This window comes from Myodes glareolus, chromosome 26 (assembly GCF_982192425.1).
Source record: "Myodes glareolus chromosome 26, mMyoGla1.1, whole genome shotgun sequence".
NCBI classification, from domain to species: domain Eukaryota; kingdom Metazoa; phylum Chordata; class Mammalia; order Rodentia; family Cricetidae; genus Myodes; species Myodes glareolus.
The window spans coordinates 40730486-40750557 of NC_142051.1; the positions used below are offsets into that span (position 1 = coordinate 40730486).

The 20072-nt window shown below is 39.7% G+C and overlaps 2 protein-coding genes across 4 annotated transcripts in view; one reads left to right on the forward strand and one right to left on the reverse strand.

Annotated features, from left to right (window-relative positions):
• The window catches only part of Chpt1 (choline phosphotransferase 1), a 39293-nt gene extending 35417 nt beyond the window's left edge, over nt 1-3876 (forward strand). Inside the window, exons 8-9 of one of the 3 annotated variants that reach the window (XR_014999754.2) lie at nt 1366-1569; nt 3705-3876. Coding sequence is in view for 2 of the 3 variants with exons in the window: in XM_085683278.2 (XP_085539404.2) it covers nt 1366-1476; nt 3705-3749 (156 nt within the window). In the remaining variant the exon portion in view is untranslated. The remainder of the gene's footprint in view (nt 1-1365; nt 1570-3704) is intronic. The other 2 variants (XM_085683278.2, XM_085683279.2) reach the window with 2 other exon arrangements.
• Sycp3 (synaptonemal complex protein 3) lies at nt 3441-12362 on the reverse strand. Its single transcript, XM_085683280.2, has 8 exons — nt 12229-12362; nt 11776-11839; nt 11391-11425; nt 8694-8811; nt 7920-8019; nt 5289-5387; nt 3909-4013; nt 3441-3784 (listed from the first exon to the last, which is right to left on the reverse strand). Exons 1-8 carry the CDS (start codon nt 12356-12358, stop codon nt 3731-3733), a joined length of 705 nt encoding a protein of 234 aa, XP_085539406.1. The 5' UTR covers nt 12359-12362; the 3' UTR covers nt 3441-3730.
• Between the last annotated feature and the right edge of the window lie 7710 nt (nt 12363-20072).

Sequence of the window (20072 nt, forward strand, 5' to 3'; positions counted from 1 at the left end):
AAGAGTAGGAATATTGGGAAGTTTGGGGTATGTGTGACCTTGAGATCACTTGCCTATCCTGCAAAGGACTCTATGTATAATCCCCAGAAACCCCCCCCGAAAGGTTGGGGGCGGGGAATCAAAATCAAGCACCTTTTTGAGACAGGGTTTCTCTGTGTAGCCCTGGCTGTATTGGAACTCACTGTGTAGACCAGGATGGGCTTGAACTCAGAGTTCCACCTGCCTCTGATTCAGAGTGCTGGTATCAAAAGTGAGCACTCCCACCACCTGGCTAAAGCACTTATTTTAATATAACAATTGGCTGGATTTACACCAATGATAGAGCAGTCTAATGAACTGAGAATATAATTTTTTTTTTTCTTTAAAAAGACTATGTGAAAGACAATCCAGACACAAAACATGGGTCAATAGAACATTTATGGTCTATATAGTATCTCTAGGGCAAGGCTTTCAGAAATAAAAAGAACGTAATAGAATTTTCCCAAGTAAAAAGGAACCTTTCCTATGGGTGAGAATTCCATTCCTAAAAGCTTTTTCTGGGCTTTATTTAAAAACAAATTTATTTATACTTATAAGTAAATATACAGTGTTCTGCCTGCATGTATGCCTGCAGGACGGAAGAGGGCACCAGATCTCATTACAGATAGTTGTGAATCACCATGTGGTACAGGGAATTGAAGTCAGGACCTCTGGAAGAACAGTCATCTCTCCAGCCCCCTGGGCTTTATTTTCTGAAGGAAAGTATTTGACTCTAATCTCTGGGCAGTATCTAGAGAGCTTTTCCTTTAGTTTTTCAATACAGCAGAACTTGATGTGTATAAAACAACTACAGTTATCTTTTCTAGGCCTTTATGGTCTTAAATGTCAAAGGAATAAAAATATGTGAACAGCTCCTTCTAATAGGAAATCTTCATTGAATGGCAGAAAGTTGGTATAATGTAGAGTCAGAAGACTTAGTTCTTCTACTTTTGAGCATTTGTACTTTAGTCTTTCTACCTTTGTTTCAATTTCTATAAATACCCAGAATATATAGATATTGTGGCACATGCTTGTCCCAGCACTTGGGAAGCTAAGGTAAGAGAAGTGACATGAGTTAAAGGCTGGCTTGGGCTCATGACTTGAAAGGCCAACCAGGATTATATAATAGCAAGATCCTGTTTAAAAAAACAAAAACACTAAAAACAAAATAACACTAAAGGCTTATACGATGATTTAAGAATGAAAGGTATAAAAAATATTCTAAAATACAGTATTTTCAGTTGGGAATTTTAAGGACATTTGAGATGGGAGTTGTGGTTGCTGATAGAAAAATTGTAGATTTAGAAAAAGATGAACCATAACCCATTTTTTTTTTTGCTTCCAAAGGTCATTTCTTCATTTGATATGATGATATACTTTAGTTCTTTGTGCCTGCAAATTTCAAGACACCTTCATCTAAGTATCTTCAAGACTTCATGTCAACAAGCACCTGAACAGGTTCACAAGCATATTGACTGACTAGTAGCCCAAGGAAAAGAGGAGAAGCAGTTAGGGGAACCTATGTGTGAAGGAAACCCCCCTATGCAGGAGGCTAGTATATTATCTATAAGGTTATGTTAAATGTAAAAACTATCTTGTAGCTTCTATTATGTCTGTTAGTAACGAATCCCTCTTGTCATTAACATATTTTATCACAGATGTCAGTATAATGTATGAATTAGAAACAAAAAGTTTGAATACTAAGAGTAAGAAATTAAACCCCAATAATTCTAAATAACACTGTGTCTACAAAATAATACCTATCAGACTTGGGGTTTTACCAAAGAATTACACAACTATTCAGAACTTAAAAGAACTTCTAGCTGCCTTGGCAGTGATATCTGATTGATAAAACTTGTAAAGTGAGCTCAGAATACTAAGTATATAACAAGTGATACACTGAGAAATATTTCGCTATAATAGCCATTGTTCAAGAGATATGCTAATTATAGAAAGGTACACTTTAGTGTACTATCTAGAATTTAAAACAATGGTTATAGTAATTTTGTTGTAATTTGTACTTAAAAAGGAATCTGTTGTACCAATTCAGCATGATGTCAATCTTTGAGGGAGGGTAACCTTGTATACCTTATTAGTCCAAGTAAAAAAATTTACTTCCATAAAAAAATTCTCCAAAGGAAGACAAAAAGTAGCTAAAATATTGACAGGAAAGGAAATTAGGAACTTAGAAAAAATAGTAAGAAACGGGGGGAAAACAAGTGTCAGTTTCTCAACACTAAGTACATTAGGTACTGATAGTCTTTTATTCTCAGTTGAAATAATACTTATGCCATATGATGAAATAATCGGACAAATAAACATGTACTTTTAAGTATTCAAACAAGAAAAGAGGATTTTTTTTAAAAGGACTTTTATAAGTATATAGTTTTCAAAAGGTAAAAATATGTGAATACAGAGAAAACCCTCTGAGGTACTTACTTTGCCTAACTCCTGGTAAACTTCTGAAAGATCTTAAAAGTTTGAATGATACTTAAGGTTTATATTCCATGTTGTAGACATAGCCAAGTGGAAGAGTGAATGCTTATAATGGGTGAGGCCCTGGCTTGATCTACCAGCAACACCCCACCCAAAAGGATTTATAATTAGTTGAACTGTCCTTTTAATGTCTTTTTAATGCTAGAAGGATAATTTCTTCCTAGAAGATAGTATTGTATAGACTTGTTTAAAATCTTCAAAGGGTGAATTGTAGAACAAAATTCAATAGATTGTTCCTTTCCATCAGATGGGTATGTTTTGTTCTAAATGATTCATTGAAGGCAGTTTCAGCAAAACTAGTAAGTTTAACTGATTTCAAAGAAATGTTGAAGCTCAACTCTTAAATTTCTCTGTATAAATGCCTATTTTAAAAATTAAATACAGTTCAAGTTTGGGAATTAATGTGAAATCAAGTTTCAGTATATTTACTGATTGCTACAATGGAAAAGGCATCAAGGTAATTCCTATTTGAAGACAGATATATATCATAAATAACTTTAGCTGTGTTTGTGATTCTTAATCATTACTAAGGGCATGTGTCTTTAAGTACAGACCAGCCCATTTAAATGGTATCTTGATGACCTTGCAGAAATAAAATATTTATAAATCTAATGATTGAAACTAATGCTTATGTTTCAAGTGTATTAATGATTTTAGCATTTTTTAATTTATTCCAAACCACACTAAAATTTCTCTTAATAAAATGTATAGCAGATTCTCTCTCTTTAAAGATTATAAAGATGAACACATAGAACAGATTCTGTGTTTTTTTTTTCCTTAAAGGAGAACAGTGTAAGCCAGGAGTGGTAGCATGCATTTGTTTTTGCTACTTGGGAGGCTGAGGTATAAAGGATCACTTGCTCCCAAAAGTTTTAGACTAATCTGGGCAAGAGGTACCTTGGGACTGTTAAGAGATACACGGAAACTGAAACTTAAATTATTTTTATTTACGAAAAAGTATAAAAAACAAACAATTCACTATTATAACAAAAGAGCTGAACGCTCACTACAATGAAACAGCTGCTACTTACACAGCTGTTTAGGTTTATTTAGAAGTTTTATTTAGAAGTTAACAGGAACAGAAGTCTTCCACTTAAACAAGCTATTGATTATGGATGGTTATAGTTTTAAACTATAATTTCTAAAGGTGTGCCTCATAGCTAATGTTTTAATTCTATCATATTACATAGGTTCAAGTTCTTTCTTCAAAGACTCATCAGAATAACATGGATTGAAGAGACTTTCGAACATTTGCCATCTCTTGTTGCTGCTGTTTCATGAAAGGAGATATGAAACATGTTTAATTTTTAGTTAAATGTTATAAAAGTTTCAGCAAATAAAACATTTCAGTGCCTCCATTAATCCCTATCTTTACAATTTAAAATAGGACTTACAGTTTCCATCATAACTTTTTTTTGTAACATAGCCATTTCTTTTTTAAGTTCACTTTGTGTGCCAGTAAACAGATTATCATTATTTTTCTCCACTTCATCCAAACTCTAAAACACAAAAAAAAAAACTCTGGTTATATAAACTGTAACTAAATCTTAATTATTCAAATGCTCATTATTTACCCCAACATTCTAAGTAATTCATATATACCAAATTCCCACTATAAACAAGTAAAATATATCACACATTAATCAATGCAATTATATGAAGCGCAATAAGTACCATCTATCTTTGCCCAAAACAATAGTTTAAAGAAATATTAAGGTCAAGATGATGAAAAGAAAAATGGGGGCAGGAGCTAGCCAAGATGGGAGAATTGAGAATTTGAGGCTAGTTCTGGACAACATAAGATCCTATCTCAAAAGAAGAAAAAGAAATCCAGAAGTAGAAACAGTAGAAATTTTCAAAATGGTTTATCACTGTTTCTACTTTTTCTTAAAACAGCTGGGTATAATCTACTTATTGTGACTAAGAGTCAATGTGACTTGAATTCTATAAAAGAGAAAGAAATATCTGTAGCATGAAGTCATTTCTCAAGTTATAAAAATTAGATACTAAAAATTGTTACATTCACTCAGTGTATATGTTGTGCATGTCTCACACATACATGAGCCACTATATGTAGAGGACAACATGTGGGTGTTGGGTTTTCTTCTGTCATGTGGGTCCTAGAGATTGAACTCTGCCCTAGTATTTTGTTTTTCTGGACTAGATCTCAATATATAGGCACGGCTCACCTCAAACTCCCTAATCCTGCCTCAGGCTCCCCTCTACTGGAATTAAGAGGGTGCTATAACAGCTAATGAAAAAGGTTAAAATTCTGAAATGTTAATTTAATAGTTATTCTATTGCCTACTATGTAAAAAGTACTACGTTCTGTGGAGAAACTAAAAAAGTAACATGTTTGTTTCAATTAGAAAAATTATGGAAATGCAACTTCTGTAGCTATATAGTGGAACGCATGACTATTCCCGCTTAATTGACAAAAAGTACACTATTTCATTAACTAAAAGGGAACTTAAAACATTCTAGAGGAATAGTATAACTGAAGCAGGGAAAAAGTGTGGATTCAGAGAGCAATTATGTAGAGTTTGGAGTAACGGACATATATAGTCTGAAGCTTAAAAAGAATCATGCTGGGCAGAATGGTGCACACCTTTAATCCCAGAACTTGGGAAGTAAGGCAAGAGGATCTAAGTTTGAAGCCAGCATAGTCTACATAGCAAGTTCCAGGCTAGCCAGACTATACAGTGAGCCCTGTTCTCAAACACACAGAAAAAAAAATACAGCAAAACAAAAACATGTTACCATGTATGACTCACCTTTATGAACTGGTCATGTAGCTGTTTGATTGCTTTCAGTCTCTGGTTCTGAACAATTCTAGACTGCTGAAAAATCTTCTGTTGTTGTCGAAAAAGGTTCTATAAACATTAAAATAAAATGCCTGTAATAATGATTTGGTAAAAGTGTTTTTGCTATTACAGGCTTTATGCATTCTAGGAAGACACCTAGCTGTGAGCTCTATTCCCAACCTTTTGTCAAAAAACAATTCATATTAAAGGCACTGCTTAAGCTTAATACCTTTAGTATTTTAACAACTATTATGACTAGGTTTAAGTACTTTTACCACTGACATGCACTGTAATAATCCTACAAGTCAATAAGGATAAACATTTCTGACAATATTTTGTGTCTGAGTGTATGGTTATTGGATCCCCTAAACTGGAGTTAGATGCAATTTTGAGCTGTCATCTGAGTGCAGATAATGAAACCCAGGTCATCTGCAAGAGCAGTAAGAACTCTTTACCTCTGAGCCATTGCTCCAGCACCAAATATTTCTTTGAGACTAGGTTTCACTATGTTTCACAGCCTGACTTGGAACTTGTGACTCTCCTACCCCAGCCTCCTAAGTAGCTGGATTATAGGAATATACCACCATAAAAAAATGAATAGGAAATCTCAGTGTTCAAGGTTTTGAGACAGGGTTCAAGTTGACCTCAAATTTACCATGTAATCAAAAATGGCCCTCTGCCTCTATCTCTCGAATGCTGGGATTATAAACGTGTTTTAGTGAGTAAGGTCAGAGTGGAAAGTAAAATCATACCTAGTTTAAGAAGTGCTGGGTAATCAAACACAAGGCTTTGTGCATGCTAGAGTCTACCAACTGATATACATCCCCAATCTTATTTAGTAATTTCAATGTCTTACACAGAAATCTGAATGTTGGACATTTAGTTCCTTAATCTATTGTCCACAAATGACTGTCTTCTAGCCTCTTTATTCACTTACATTCTTTTTTAAAAATATTTTTATTTAATTTCATGTGTTTTGTCCACATTCCTATCTGCATGAGGGTGTTAGATTGCCTGGAACTGGAGTTACAGACAGTTGTTAGCTGCCATGTGGGTGCTGGGAATGGAAGCCAGGTCCTCTGGAAGAGCAGCCGGTGCTCCTAACCACCGAGCTATCTTTCCAGCCCTCACATTCTTACATTCTAGATTTTGCCATGCATTCTATAATACAGGTTCTCTCATTCTTCCTTTTACTGTAATTCCCAGATTAAGTTGTATATTATTGCCTTCTTAGTCATCTACTTGGCTAAATCCCTAGCTTGTAAAATTCAACTCTAATTACTTTAGCATGATGGTACTACTTTTCACAATCTGATAACCTTACTAAATAAGAATCCAAATAGAACAGTTTTTCATCACCACATGTAACTATCATCCATCTATATAGATGTATTTACTTGTATCTATATTCTCTATTTCCTCTTATTTCTAAGGATGACCATACTCAGTCTGCCTATCTTTTCCATTCTCAAGAATTTAGCAATTTCCCCCTTTGTGTTACTATTAAATTTCTCTCTGTAGGCAGACCTGGTGGTACAGGCCTATAACCATAGCTTCTTTCAAGGCTAATAAGGCAGGAGGTCACAAGTTGAAGTCCTACATAGGCTATAGCACACAAAAGTAGTCTGGGTATCTGGGTGAGATTGTCTCAAAATGAATGATTAAAAAAGAGGGCTGAGAACATAGTGTAGTGGTAGACCAGTTTTAAAGGCCTAGGTTCAATCTGCAATAACAGAAATAATTAAATTTGTTCCTCTAGATTCCCATCAGCATATGATCATGCTGTTTCACTTAATATTAAAAAAAATGAAACAGCTGGTTATAAGTCATGGTTGTACACATCTTTAACCCCAATATTTGAGAGGGAGAGGCAGATAGAGCACTGAGTTAAAGGCCAGACCCCGTTTCAATAAAAAGGGAGTGGGGGTTGCCATCCATCACCAGTGGAAATAGAGAAATAATACAGCCTGGATATTCATAAACTGTATTTTTGCATGAGGGGTTATAGCTCTGTGATAGCATGTTTTTGTAGACCGCATGAAGCATCTAGATTCATTCCCCAGCATTTATGGGGAGAGAAAGGGGAGGAGGAGGATAGTGATTGGTTAGGAATGAGCACATGATCGAAACTAAAGTAATGATGTTCCACTACATGAATTTTCTGCCAAAGATATTCAGAAAGATTGTTTCAGTCTATGTAGTCACTACATTTGTAGTAAATCAGGGACTGGGAGAACATTATAGAAGTTCATGGAGACTTAGCAGCAGAGCCCAGATGACACTGTAATAAGCAACCCTTCCCTACCCTATTCAACTGTGTTGTCTAAAGCTAACTTACTCCCTAAACCCAGTAGTTCTTTTATCCACTGGCAAGTTTCTTTTACTTAAAAATGCAAGAATATCAACTATTGAGAACATGAATACTTTTAGAATACTGTATGCACCTATACTTCTGTAGTTTAGGATTTGGCAATATTAAAACATGTAGACAACAGTGGGCAATATAACTTGTCTTAGTTCTACAGACATAAAATATGATTGGGTCTCTTTCTACATGAGGTTTAGGTTTAATAAATTATAAAAGTCAGTTGTAATACTTACAGTTAGTTTTTCTCCTTGTTCCTCAAATTTCTGCATATCCAGTTCCCACTGCTGAAACATACTCATAAATTGCTGAGAATATTCACTGTTAAGCTTCTGTCTGTAAAGAAAAAAAAATTCTGTCAAATTTCATCCATGTGAAAATACCATTAAAAACAAATTCAATTCACATATAAAGGAAATAAATATTTTGATAGGAAAATTAAAAGTAAAATTTATGTTGTTTTTAGTAAGTTTTTTTCCTAACAGATGTTAGCTCTTGAAAACTAAAGACATTTTGTTTTCCAGAAAAATTTACTTTTACTCTCCAAGAAATTTTTCATTTTTTTCCTACTGAATATAGTTCTCATAACTACATTAATAATTATTTCACTTAGGTTGTGCCCCCTCCCATTCTGGCATGGCAAAAATTTCATACAAAGGAATAGTCAAGTTGGTTAAAATGTGTAAATTATTTACAATATAAAAACTGATTTTTCTACATTCCCAGTTATTAAACAGTAGTTTCTATAATATCTACACCTTTCATTCAAGTTAATATATTTCCACAATGGATATAGTTTAATAACCTTTCAGTTATTAAATTAAATAAATTTAATATATTAAATAAAATCCTCACCGACTTTAAATTCTACGAAGGCATGAAGTTACAGGACTAGATTAGAAAAAAGCCAAGCATTTTAACTAAATAAGCAGATGATGCTATTTTCTGTAGGTAATTTGCACCAGGACATACTAAGAAATGATAAAGATGTAGCTCTTTAAAATCCTTACATTTCCTCTTGTTGTGTTTTCCAAATTTGCTCAATTTTCTGGTTACTGGCTTTGAAAGAAGCCTTGGTATACATTTCTATTCTTTTTCTCTTAGCAAGAAGAGCTTTGTTGATGTCAGCTATATTGAAAAGAAACATTGAAATTTAATGTTGAAGAAAATGATTTTATTCCATAGAATCAAGTAAGTATGGGTTGGTTCAACAATATCAAGGACATTTAAAATTAAATTTAGTTACCAGGGAGAAGGTTCATAAGAGAAAAAAAAACACCTGTGCTGGGCACATGCTTTTAATTCCCAAGCACTTGGAAGAAAGAGCTCTTGCAGTCGGGTCTCTGAATTTTAGGCCAGCCTGGTCTACATAGTCAGTTCTAGGGCAGCCAGGAAACACAGAGACCCCGACTCAGAAAAATAAAACACTTGTCTATTATAAGCCTGACAACCTCTAAGTTTGATCCCAGGAATCCACAGTGGAAGGAGCAAACCAACCCCTGAGAGATGTCATCTCCCACCGTGGAAGAGAGTCAACTCCCCAAAGTTTCCTCTGACATGGTTGCCACAGCATATTTATACCACACATACACATCACACACAAACATACAAGCATAAAATTTAAAATTAAAACATTTTAAAAATAGCACGAACAGGTATTTCGAAAAACGTGTGCTTTAGAACACTTAAAATTTTGGATTTTCAGACTAGGGAAGCTCAGCCAATAAAGACTATGCAAATATTATGAATCTAAACTGTTGGATTCTCAACCATTTTTGGTCTTAAATATAGAATAATAAATATATCCAACTTTATCTCAATTGTGTTTTTTCTAACTGAAGGTAAATTTTAAATTTAAGGATGATAAAGATTGAGTAAAATGAAGAATCAAGGCCAGACTTATGAAGAAAACCTAATAAAGGCTAAATATTTCTAAATATATAGTACATCCTCCATTTGATAGGCCATACTTTATGCATTTGTTAGAACTCATCAGAAATACTAAATTAGAACAAAGAATCTAAAAAGGATTATTAATAAAATTTGTAAAATAAGTCAATACCATTAAACATTTTTTATAAAAGAAATCAGTGTAATATCTAGATAATGCATCTAGGAATACCTTATAATACTTTAATGGGAGGTTTTTTGTGCATTTGTTTTTGTCTTGTTGAGATGGGGTTTCATGGCATAGTCTTGGCTGGCTAGGAACTTCCCATGTAGACCATGCTGGCACTGAATTCAAAGATCTGCCTGCCTCTGCTTTCCAAGAGCTGGGTGTGTGCTACCAAGCCCAGTTCACAGTGGTTTTTATAGGGCATTTAGTATCAATAATAAGTACAGCAGTTCATAAAAAATTTAATACCTTAAATAATGTTTGCTATTAATTTATCTTCTGTCACTATGTTAGTGTAACTATAATTTATATTTCCAGTAATATATAGTAAGTTTATAAAACAAATTGGCAGGGTGGTGGTGGCATACACCTTTAATCCCAGCACTCAGGAGGCAGAGGCAGGCAGATCTTTGAATTCAATGCCAGAATGATCTACATTGGGAGTTCCATAACAGCTAGAGAAACCCTGTCTCACAAAACCAAAAAATAAAAAAAAGAAAGAAAACAATTTTCTTACTACCAAATAGAGCAGTTCTTAAAGACTTAACAGTATGAATAATCCTTATAGGAAACAAATATTTTTAAGAAGAATGTTCTGTGGCTACAGGTATGGCTCAGCTGTGAAGACCCATTATTGCTCTTCCCAAGGACCCGAGTTCCATTTTCAACACCCTTATCAGGCAGCTCAGAACCAACTGAAACCCCACTTCCAGGAATCTGTGACCTCTGTACTCCATGGTCACTCTAACATGTGCACGTATGTGTATGTGCTCACAGTAAAATTTTGTTTAAAAACAAGCTAATAGATATATAGACAGACAAATAAATAGTATTCTGGGGCTGGTGAGATTGCTCAACAAGTAAAGGTGACTGCGGCCAAGCCTGACAATTTGAGTATGATCCCCAGGATCTATCCATAGGGTAGGAGGTTAGTGACTCCAGCAAGCTGTTGTCTGCCCTCCATACATGCATCATGATGTGCTGCCCACCTCTCCTCAGAATGTTAAACTGGACAAGGTGACTGATGTCTGTAATCCCAGCACCCACAAGGCTAAAGAGATACCAGTTTAAGGCCAGCCTGGACTAACTAGCAAATTCCAGCCAGCCAGCCAGCCAGCCAGCCAGCCAGCCAGCCAGCTTGTCTCGAAAAGTAAATAAGCAAAATGCTGTCTCCTAATTAAGCTCACATAAAAACATATTTAAAACTTAAGGTCTTCATAATCTCTTAATGGTTGGAAAAGTTGTCATTTACTCTCAATTACTAATTTGTTAGTATAAAATAATAGTTCTTATGATGCTTTTATTTATATTCTCCATAAATGAAAGAACATAAGAGTCCTAGAAAATAAGTGAATGAAAGACCATTCTTTGTGAATATAAAGAAGCAGAAAAAACTTTTTCTAAAATTCTTAAAAGTACCACATTAACTTTTCATATCATTAAAAAGAGGTTAAGAAAGAAAAATCTATGATGCTAATCATAAATATGCAAAACCCTATGAGAACAAGGCATTAAACAGTTAACTGATCAACATTTCCTATTATACAATAGTTTTAAACAATGTTCTTTAAATTATCTAACAAAAACATACCTCCAAATTTTTCCAGCATATTCTGTACTTCACCTCTGTGAAAAATTACATTAAAAAATTAACACTAGGAATGTAATTTAAGCAACAGAACATTTACCCAATGTGCAGAAGGCTCTAGGTTTGATTCCTAGCACCATCAAAAATAAAACAATTTTAGAGATTCACAATACCACATACCAAGTAGTTTATGCTACTACTTGTTAGATAAACTGAAGTAAATTTTTCTTAATTTATCGAACAAAGGAAACATCTTTGGGGCTTGGGAAATAGCTCAGTTAAATGTTTACTCTGCAAGCACGAATACCTAACATACTTCAACACCCAACAAAGTGCTTAGTATGCATGCAATGTACATGCACACCCTCATTTTTTTTTAAAGTCTTACCCCACATCTTCAACTCTTCCTCCAGGTCTTTTCTTCCCATGTTTCTCAATTGCTAGAATCTTTTCTGTATTGACAAAATAAATTTTGAAATTAAGTATGCTGTTTGTTAAATTTTAATGAAGTCTATTTTCAGCTCTTTAGGATTTTGTAACAAATTTTTAAAGCAGATAAACAAAGGTGATATGTCCTCTGAAAAATGAAAGCACATCACAATTCATGACCCATTTTATAGAAGCAAACTTTTAAGTCTGGTCGGAGTCATGTATTATACTTATCAAGTTACTAGCACTGCAAAGATACTCTTTGATGTGCCACAACTCCGATACCGAGATGTAAACATCTGATGAGAAACAAAGTATGTGAAAATGCTTACTTTATTCAGTCTTAAGTGTAGTGGGTTCCAAACAGATGAATTCTAGAACATTGTTAATACCCAACATAATGGATATTTACCATCATCAACATCCTCCTCTGAACCAGTCAAATCTTTATCCTCTTTCTCAAAGTCAAAGACTTTTTTAGGTTGATCCACCGATGATGGCTTCCCAGATTTCCCAGAAAGCTTTCTTCCACTAGGCACCATCTTTAGAGTGTCCTTGTTTAAAAAAAAAGGAGCAAATCCCCCAAATCTCTCAAACTGAATTCAAAGACATCCTTTAATTTAATTAAACATTTTTATTATTTATTTGAGGGGAGAAACACATGTGGAAGGTAGAGTTAAGGGAAGGAGTCCATTCTCTTCCACCAGTTGGGTCCTAACTCCCCAGACCCCGCCTCCTTATTACCTTAGCTCTCCACTCCTAATTCCCTAGACCCCAAATCCTAATTCTGAGATCCTAACTCCTTATTCCCCAAACGAACCCCTCGGTCCTCAGCCCCCTAGGGCCCACGACCCGGCTCCCACCTTCCTCAGGCCCATGGCCCCCAATCCTGTTGGGCCCACGACTTGGCTCCCTCAGGTCTATGACCCCGGCTCCCTCGGGGCTACGACCCCCGCCCCTTCGGGCCCCGCGGCCCCCCTAGGCCCTGCCCCCTCGGGGATACGACCCCCACCCCACGACCCCGGCTCCCACGGGTCCGCCGACGCCAGCCCTCTCGGGTCACGCCTCCTCGGGCCACGGCCCCGGCTCCCACGGGGCTACGGCTCCCACCCCTTCGGGCCCACGACCCCAGCTCCCTCAGGCTCCGACTCCTCAGGCCCCGCCCCTTCGTGCCCACGACCCCGACCCCCTCGGAGCTACGGCTCCCACCCCTTCGGGCCCACGACCCCGGCTCCCTCAGGCTCCGACCCCTCAGGCCCACGACCCCGGCCCCCTCGGACCACGGCCCTGTCCCCTGCCGAACCGGAGTGGTCCAGTCTCAGGCCTGCCCGACCCCACAGGCCATGCTCGGCCCTCAGGGAGGTTCGTCGCGTCCGTCTCGCCCAGCTTCGCCGTCTGCCTCCCTGGAGAAGGAAGGGCAGCACGGGGCCTCCTCCCTCTACCCGCAGCCCGGTACCAAGGTCCCAAGGCCAAGTCCGGCCACCGGGCCCACGGCCTTCGTCTTACGTCAACGGCCCTTCCGACAAGTCGACGCCTCCGCCGCCTCGACGCTTCTGAGGCAGCTTCGCCTTTGAGCGGGAAAAAATCCAGCGTGGCCTCGAACAAGCTTTCCGCTGATTGGCTGAACGCTATGGGCCCACGCGGTGACGTCTTAGCCCCGCCCCATGGGGGGTGAGCTCACGTCCCTGTTCTCCAGGAGCATGCGTGTTCCCACTCTGGAGCCCCCCCCCCCAGGTCAGAGACACGGTGGGCGGGGCAGTGCTCCGTGAAGCCACACTTCTCATGATCCTTCTGGGTATCCAAACCGCACCGTTTACATCATTTCAGCAGGTGGCTCCGCATTCAGAGGTGTCGGGAAGTTGTGACTTTGTGTAAATCTCCCGATGTCTGATGTTTTTGTTCGATTCTTCGTTATTTGTGATATAGGGTCCCACTCTGACTTCAAAGATCAGTAATCTTCCTGCCTTAGCTTCCTAAATGCTGGGATGATGGGACTAATCAATGACAGATTTGCATTTTCTGAGTTTTGATGACACATAGACATGGTCTTTGACATGGCAACACGTAATAGTTTTGTTTATATTTTTAAAAGAAGTTTTATGATTTATTTAGCTTTATTTCATGTGCATTGGTGTGAAGTTGTCAGGTCCCCTGGAACTGGAGTTACAGACAGCTGTGAACTGCCATGTGGGTGCTGGGAATTGAGCCGGATCCTCTGGAAGAGCAGTCAGTAACTGCCGAGGCATCTCTCCAGCCCTAGTTTTCTTTATGTTTGAGCATTGCAATAACAAAAAAAGTACAACTCTATAATAGTCTACGGCTCATGTTTTATTCATTGCTGCTATAAGAACCATGGTTATAAATAGCCAGGAGTATCGTGAAAACTCAGGATTTATGCAGAGCAAGCCCTAGCTCTGAGTTTATAAGGTCTTTCATGCTAACTTTTCATCTCTTTAACATTTTCTGGGTTCTTTTTTGTTTTTTAAAATTTATCATTACTTTGAATGCTAAAAATCATTCCTCTACAAGCTCTATAAGATCATAATTTTTTTTCTAAATGTTGGCTATGTTTGTCTGCAGTTTTGTACCTCGTATCAAACATGTATCCTATTAGTTTTTCTTTAGTATGGAAACTGACGTCTCAATATAATTTATGAAAACGTGTGTGCTCTCCCATTACAGTGGTGCCATAGATCACCTCCCCATTAGCTTATGTGAAGAAAGACTGTGCTAGAACAACTGTCCATCTCTGTGGGGGTAGTGTGATGATTTGACACACATATGCAGTGTGTAATGATCAAATCAAAGTGGAAGTTTCCCAGAATTCTCGCATTTACTCTTTCTGCTTGTTCCTCTGGCAATTTTTTTTAAACATCCCTGCTTCCAAACCACAATTTTCATCAACCCAACCTTAGGAAACTCTCAGTAGTTGATAGAGCAAGTCCCACACCTTTATTTTCCTTCGTAAATATACTGTGGGTTCCTGAACTTTCATTTCCCACACGACTTTAGCTAGGTTTCCTAGATCCATTAAAAACAAACAAAACAAACGTTGTTGTTGTCTTTTAAGTGTGTGGGGGTGTCACTGATCTATAGACCAAATTAGAGAGGATTGAGTCTTACTGGTCTTTTGCATTTGTGTGTGTGTGCGTGCATGGGTTGTAATGGATTAATAAAAATTGCTGCAGATCCCCGAGTAGCTTGTTGTGGGATCCCCAGTGGTGGCAGGCAGTGGGCAGGGGTTCCCAAGTCCTAGGCAGGAACTGCACATGAGACCATGCCACAAATCTCCCAAGGCGGCGAGCCATGAGGAGGCGGAGGGCAAGAGACAGACGGACAGGCACACCATGCAGAGTGAGGCTGGATATTTATTTAGTGGTTATAGAAGGGAAGGGAGAAGGGGTGAAGAACAGAGAGGCTGAGAGAGAGGTGGGTAGGGGAGGAGAGGAGGAGGGGGGAGGAGAAGGGAGGGAAGGAGAAGAGAGGAGAGGAGAGAGGAGAAGAGGAGAGATCAAAGCTGCGGGGGAGGGGGGGAGACTAAGGCTACAAGCAGGAAGGAAGACCTGCCTGCCTCAGAGAATGGGTGAGGGAGTGGGCGTGGCTTGTCTCTTAAAGAGACAGATCATTACATGGGTATTCCAAAATGTGTATACATGCAATATGAAAACCAGATCAGTTTTGCACATCATTCCTCAGCTTCCTTGCCGTTCTGAGACAGGGCCTCTCATTGGTACCTGTCACTTACCAGGTGAGCTAGGCTGGGTCCCATAGGTCTTCCTGCCTCTGCTTCCTCCACCTCTCCAGCTTTGGGATCACTTGATGCCCACTTGGTGGCCAGCTGGAAATGCTAATGGAACTTACTGTAGAAGGTCTGCGTATATAGGATGAGAAAGCTGCTCTTAATCTTCCGCCAACCTTTAAAACCAGCTGTTCTCAACCTGTGGGTCACGACCCCACAGGGGTCACAAATCAGATATATACTACATACCAAACATTGACATTATGGTTCATAACAGTAGCAACATTACAGTTATGAAGTAGCAATGAAATAATTTTATGGTTAGAGGTTCCTACAATATGAGGAACTGTATTAAAGGCTCACAGCATGAGAACCACTGCAACAAAAACTTAGCCTAGGGCTGGAGAGCTGACTCAGAGGTTACGAGCATTGACTGCTCTTCCAGAGATCCTGAGTTCAATTCCCAGCAACTATATGGTGGTTAACGGCCATCTGTAATGAGATCTGGTGCCCTCTTCTGGCCGGCAGGGGTGGAGGCAGAACATTGGGTATAAAATACATAAATAAGTCTTTTTAAAAACTCGGACTAAATCTAAGCATCTAGCTGTAGGGATTGCCCACACAGGGTAAAGTGGAGGGGGAAAATCACATGTGTTGGTCCAGTCGTCTTAAGTTGGAGGGGTGTCTTCTGGAAGTGACTTTGAAATGGAGTTGTTTAGGCTGCCTCTGGCACCTCGGCAGTGACATTGTCTTTGTTTTGTAGCTTAGAGGGCTGAGCAGAAAGGGAGCCAGATGGGTCACATAGAGAAGACATTGTTTTTAAATATCCCAACATTGTGTGTGTGTCTATTTCTCCTCTCTGTGTATATTGTGTGTGTATATATTTGATAGTGTGAAGTAAGTTTGACAATATCTTTCTAAATGTTCTGAAGTGCCTGGCATATTTTACAAACAGAAGTAAAGTAACACACCATGGAAATAAGTTTTTGCTGAAATGCATATGAAATATTGTTTGGAGAGAAATTACCTAACCCTTCCTGAACTGATCACATCGAGACAGCCTATGGTAAAAAGAATCGCTAGTGAATGACTATATTAGAATTCACAGAAAAGATCCCTTCTGAACATAGGAACAGTGGGAATCAAGACATGTCTACACACTGGCAGTAGGCAGAGAGGCCTCGGGGCGAGAGCACGGGTGTGCTGGGACTGAGGTTTGGCTGAGAGCCCCTGCTGCAGATGCTGGCTACTTTTCCTGTTAATTGGAACTTCGTTGGTACTGCTGTCTAAGGGGCCGGCTGCCATTTTTGTCTTCTGTCTTAGTTAGGGTTGAAATTGCTGTGATGAAACAGCACCACCAAAAGCAGGAGGCAGCGGGGGAGGGGGGAGTATTTGGCCTACACTTCCACATCCCTAGTCCTTCACTAAAGGAAGTCAGGACAGGAACTCAAACAGGGAGGGGACCTGGAAGCAGGAACTGATGCACAGGCTATGGATGCTGCTTATTATCTCGCTTCACATGGCTTGCTCAGCTCTCTTTCTTTCCCTCCCTCCCTCCCTTCCAGGGAGGCTTCGTATTAGCTCTTATAACTTATATTAGCTCATTATTCTTATCTATGTTAGCCATGTGGCTCAGTACCTTTTTCAGCAGGGCAGGTCACATCCTGCTTCTTTGGTGTCTGGACAGGACTTGGGGAAGAGCTTCCTTCTTCCCAGAATTCTCCTGTTCTCCTTTCCCCACGTCTACTTCCTGTCTGGTTGTCCCGCCTATACTTTCTGTCCGGCTACTGGCCAATCAGCATTTATTTAAAACATAATTGACATAATACAGAATTGTCCCACACCACTTGGCTATTTTTTTTTTTCTGTTAATGTGGCAGAAGCTAAGGAATCATCTGGGAAGAAGGAACCACAATTGAGAAAATGCCTCCAAAAAAATCAGCCTGTAGGCAAGCCTGTGAGGACATTTTCTTGATTGATGATTGATGTAGATGAGCTCAGCCCATGGCAAGTGGTTCCATCTCCTGGACATTCGGTCCTGAGTTGTTTAAGAAAGCAGTCTGAGCAAGCTGTGGGGAGCAAACCAGTAAGCAGCACCCCTCCATGGCTTTTGATTCAATCGCAACCTCCAGGTTCCTGCTTCTGAATTCCTGTCCAGATTTTCTTAACAATTAACTGTTTAACTGCAAGATGAAAGAAATGCTCCCCCCACCCCCACCCCAGATTTGCTTTTGGTCGTGGTATTTTATCATGGCCATAGAAACCCTAACTAAGACAGCAGGTAAACAACTGGTGATAGACCACAATGATGAGACATGAATCGGAGATTAATGGGTAAGAAGGAAAAGGCACGTGAAACAGTAAGAACAGGATCTCACAGGCACAGGCCAACTGAGAAATGAATGGCATATTTGTGAAAACACCACGCTGCTGGCACAATGTAAAGGTCAAAAGTTAAGTTGACAGGTGAGGGAAAGCAGAGGAAAGCACCAATTATTAATTTTAAGTTTGTACTAATTGCTATATTTTCACAAATATTTTTATTTTTTTCTGTGCTGGGGGCCTCCGCCAAGGCCATGTACATGTGGGGCAGGTACTCCAGCACCAAGCATATCAGCCATATTTACAGAGTCCTTATGGTGTTTTTTATCAACACTTTTTAAGTTGGTTGAATTTTAATCACCAGATTTAAATTTTACAATGTTTTCTTTTTCTTTCTTTCTTTTTTTTTTGTTTTTGTTTTGTTTTATTTTGTTTTTTTCGAGACAGGGTTTCTCTGTAGCTTTGGAGCCTGTCCTGGAACTAGCTCTTATAGTCCAGGATGGCATCGAACTCACAAAGATCCACTTGCGTCTGCCTCCCAAGTGCAGGAATTAAAGGCATGCACCACCACCACCTGGCTTTGCAATGCTTTCAAGTATAGCAGCTTACCTTCAACTTGGGCAATCCAGGAAACTTGTTCTCTCTCTCTCTTTCTTTCTCTCTCTCTCTCTCTCTCTCTCACACACACACACACACACACACACACACACAGCTTCACAGGGGGCAATTCTCTTGTCGATTTTGCAAGCCTCCTCTGAATGAAAGGCTCTATTTCTCAGGCCAGAAGTGCACGGTGCCTACAATCAACAAACCACTGTATTCATTCCCAACCAGTATTTTCTATACTAAACCAGAGATGAAGTTTCTGGACTCCCTGAAGAATGTGAGTTAAGAGGCATGCCTTCATTCTGGGGATAGAACGGACATGGAAAGAGAGGCGGGATGAGCAGAGCTGAGCAACAGTCCTGGCGGGGGTTTATTAGTCAGGGCCTCTGGAAGAAGGTCACAGGTGGAATGCGCGTATACTAAAGGCGGATTTCCACCATCTGCGCTGGGCAGTCCCACAATGGCTGTCCGCACACCCACTACCTGGTGGTTGCTCAGTGCATGAGGCTGGGTGCCTGGGCAGTTCCAATGTGGTGCTTCAGGTCCCCGGGGCATTCCTGGAGAGCCGATGACCTTCAGCCCGAGTTGGAAGGCTGAAGAAGCTGGGCTCAGGCGTCAACAAAGGACAGCAGCCGCAACAGCTGGGCAGGGGCAGCCACAGGGTAAGGAAGCTGCCAACACGGTAGACACCCTCACCCGCAGAGGCTCCTGCACACCGGCGACGGTGAGAGCTCCCTCAGACGCCCTCACATCTGGGCTGCCACAAAGGTGCTGCCCAGGGGTAGAATGGGTCTCCCCGCTACAGTTGACCTAACCTAGGTGACACCTTAGGGGTGTGCACCGTGGCTTGCCTCTTAGAAGATTATCGATCCTGTCAACTGGACACACATAGGCTGTGTCTCTGGTACTCCTCTGTTTTAAGAAGTTTAAGGTACCTACGTCATTTGCAACCCAAGCACGTCTCAGTGCCTACACATGAATTTCATGGGAGACTTGAGTAGAAAAACTGCCTGCCATTTAATAGAATTTTAAGATGGGGCCGGAACTAAAATAAGGGGGAAGTGGGAGCAGTTAGACTAAGAAGCCCCCTTTATCACTGGATCTGGGATGTTCTTTTTTTAAAAAAATTTATTATGTATACAATATTCTGTCTGTGTGTATGTCTGCAGGCCAGGAGAGGGCACCAGACGTCATTACAGATGGTTGTGAGCCACCATGTGGTTGCCGGGAATTGAACTCAGGACCTTTGGGAGAGCAGGCAATGCTCTTAACCACTGAGCCATCTCTCCAGCCCTGGGATGTTCTTTAACTCTTCCCTCTCCCTTTGGCTAAGAAGTTTGGGTAGACCTTGAACTTGCTACCTTCTAGCCTTACCTTCAGGATTCTGGAATGATAGGTGTGTACCACAACCATGCCAGTCTGGAAAAATACATTACCAGAGCCGGTGACGTTGTGCGGCACGTGAAAGTGCATGCTGTCATGACTGAAGTCCTGAGCTGGTTTCCGAGGATCCACGTCACAGGAACAAGTGATGAGTTGGTCTCTGACCTCTAAAGGTACACCGTGGCGTGCGTACGCCTCCTCCACCC

Bases quoted from the DNA above. Each gene is read 5' to 3' on its own strand.
- Sycp3 (XM_085683280.2), bottom strand. From the start codon at position 12,358: ATGGTGCCTAGTGGAAGAAAGCTTTCTGGGAAATCTGGGAAGCCATCA. The intron at 11,426-11,775 runs GTAAGACTTTAA...AATTTTTCACAG, and splicing joins GGAAGAGTTGAAGATGTGGG to AGGTGAAGTACAGAATATGC. The intron at 8,812-11,390 runs GTATGTTTTTGT...TTTTCAATATAG, and splicing joins TATGCTGGAAAAATTTGGAG to CTGACATCAACAAAGCTCTT.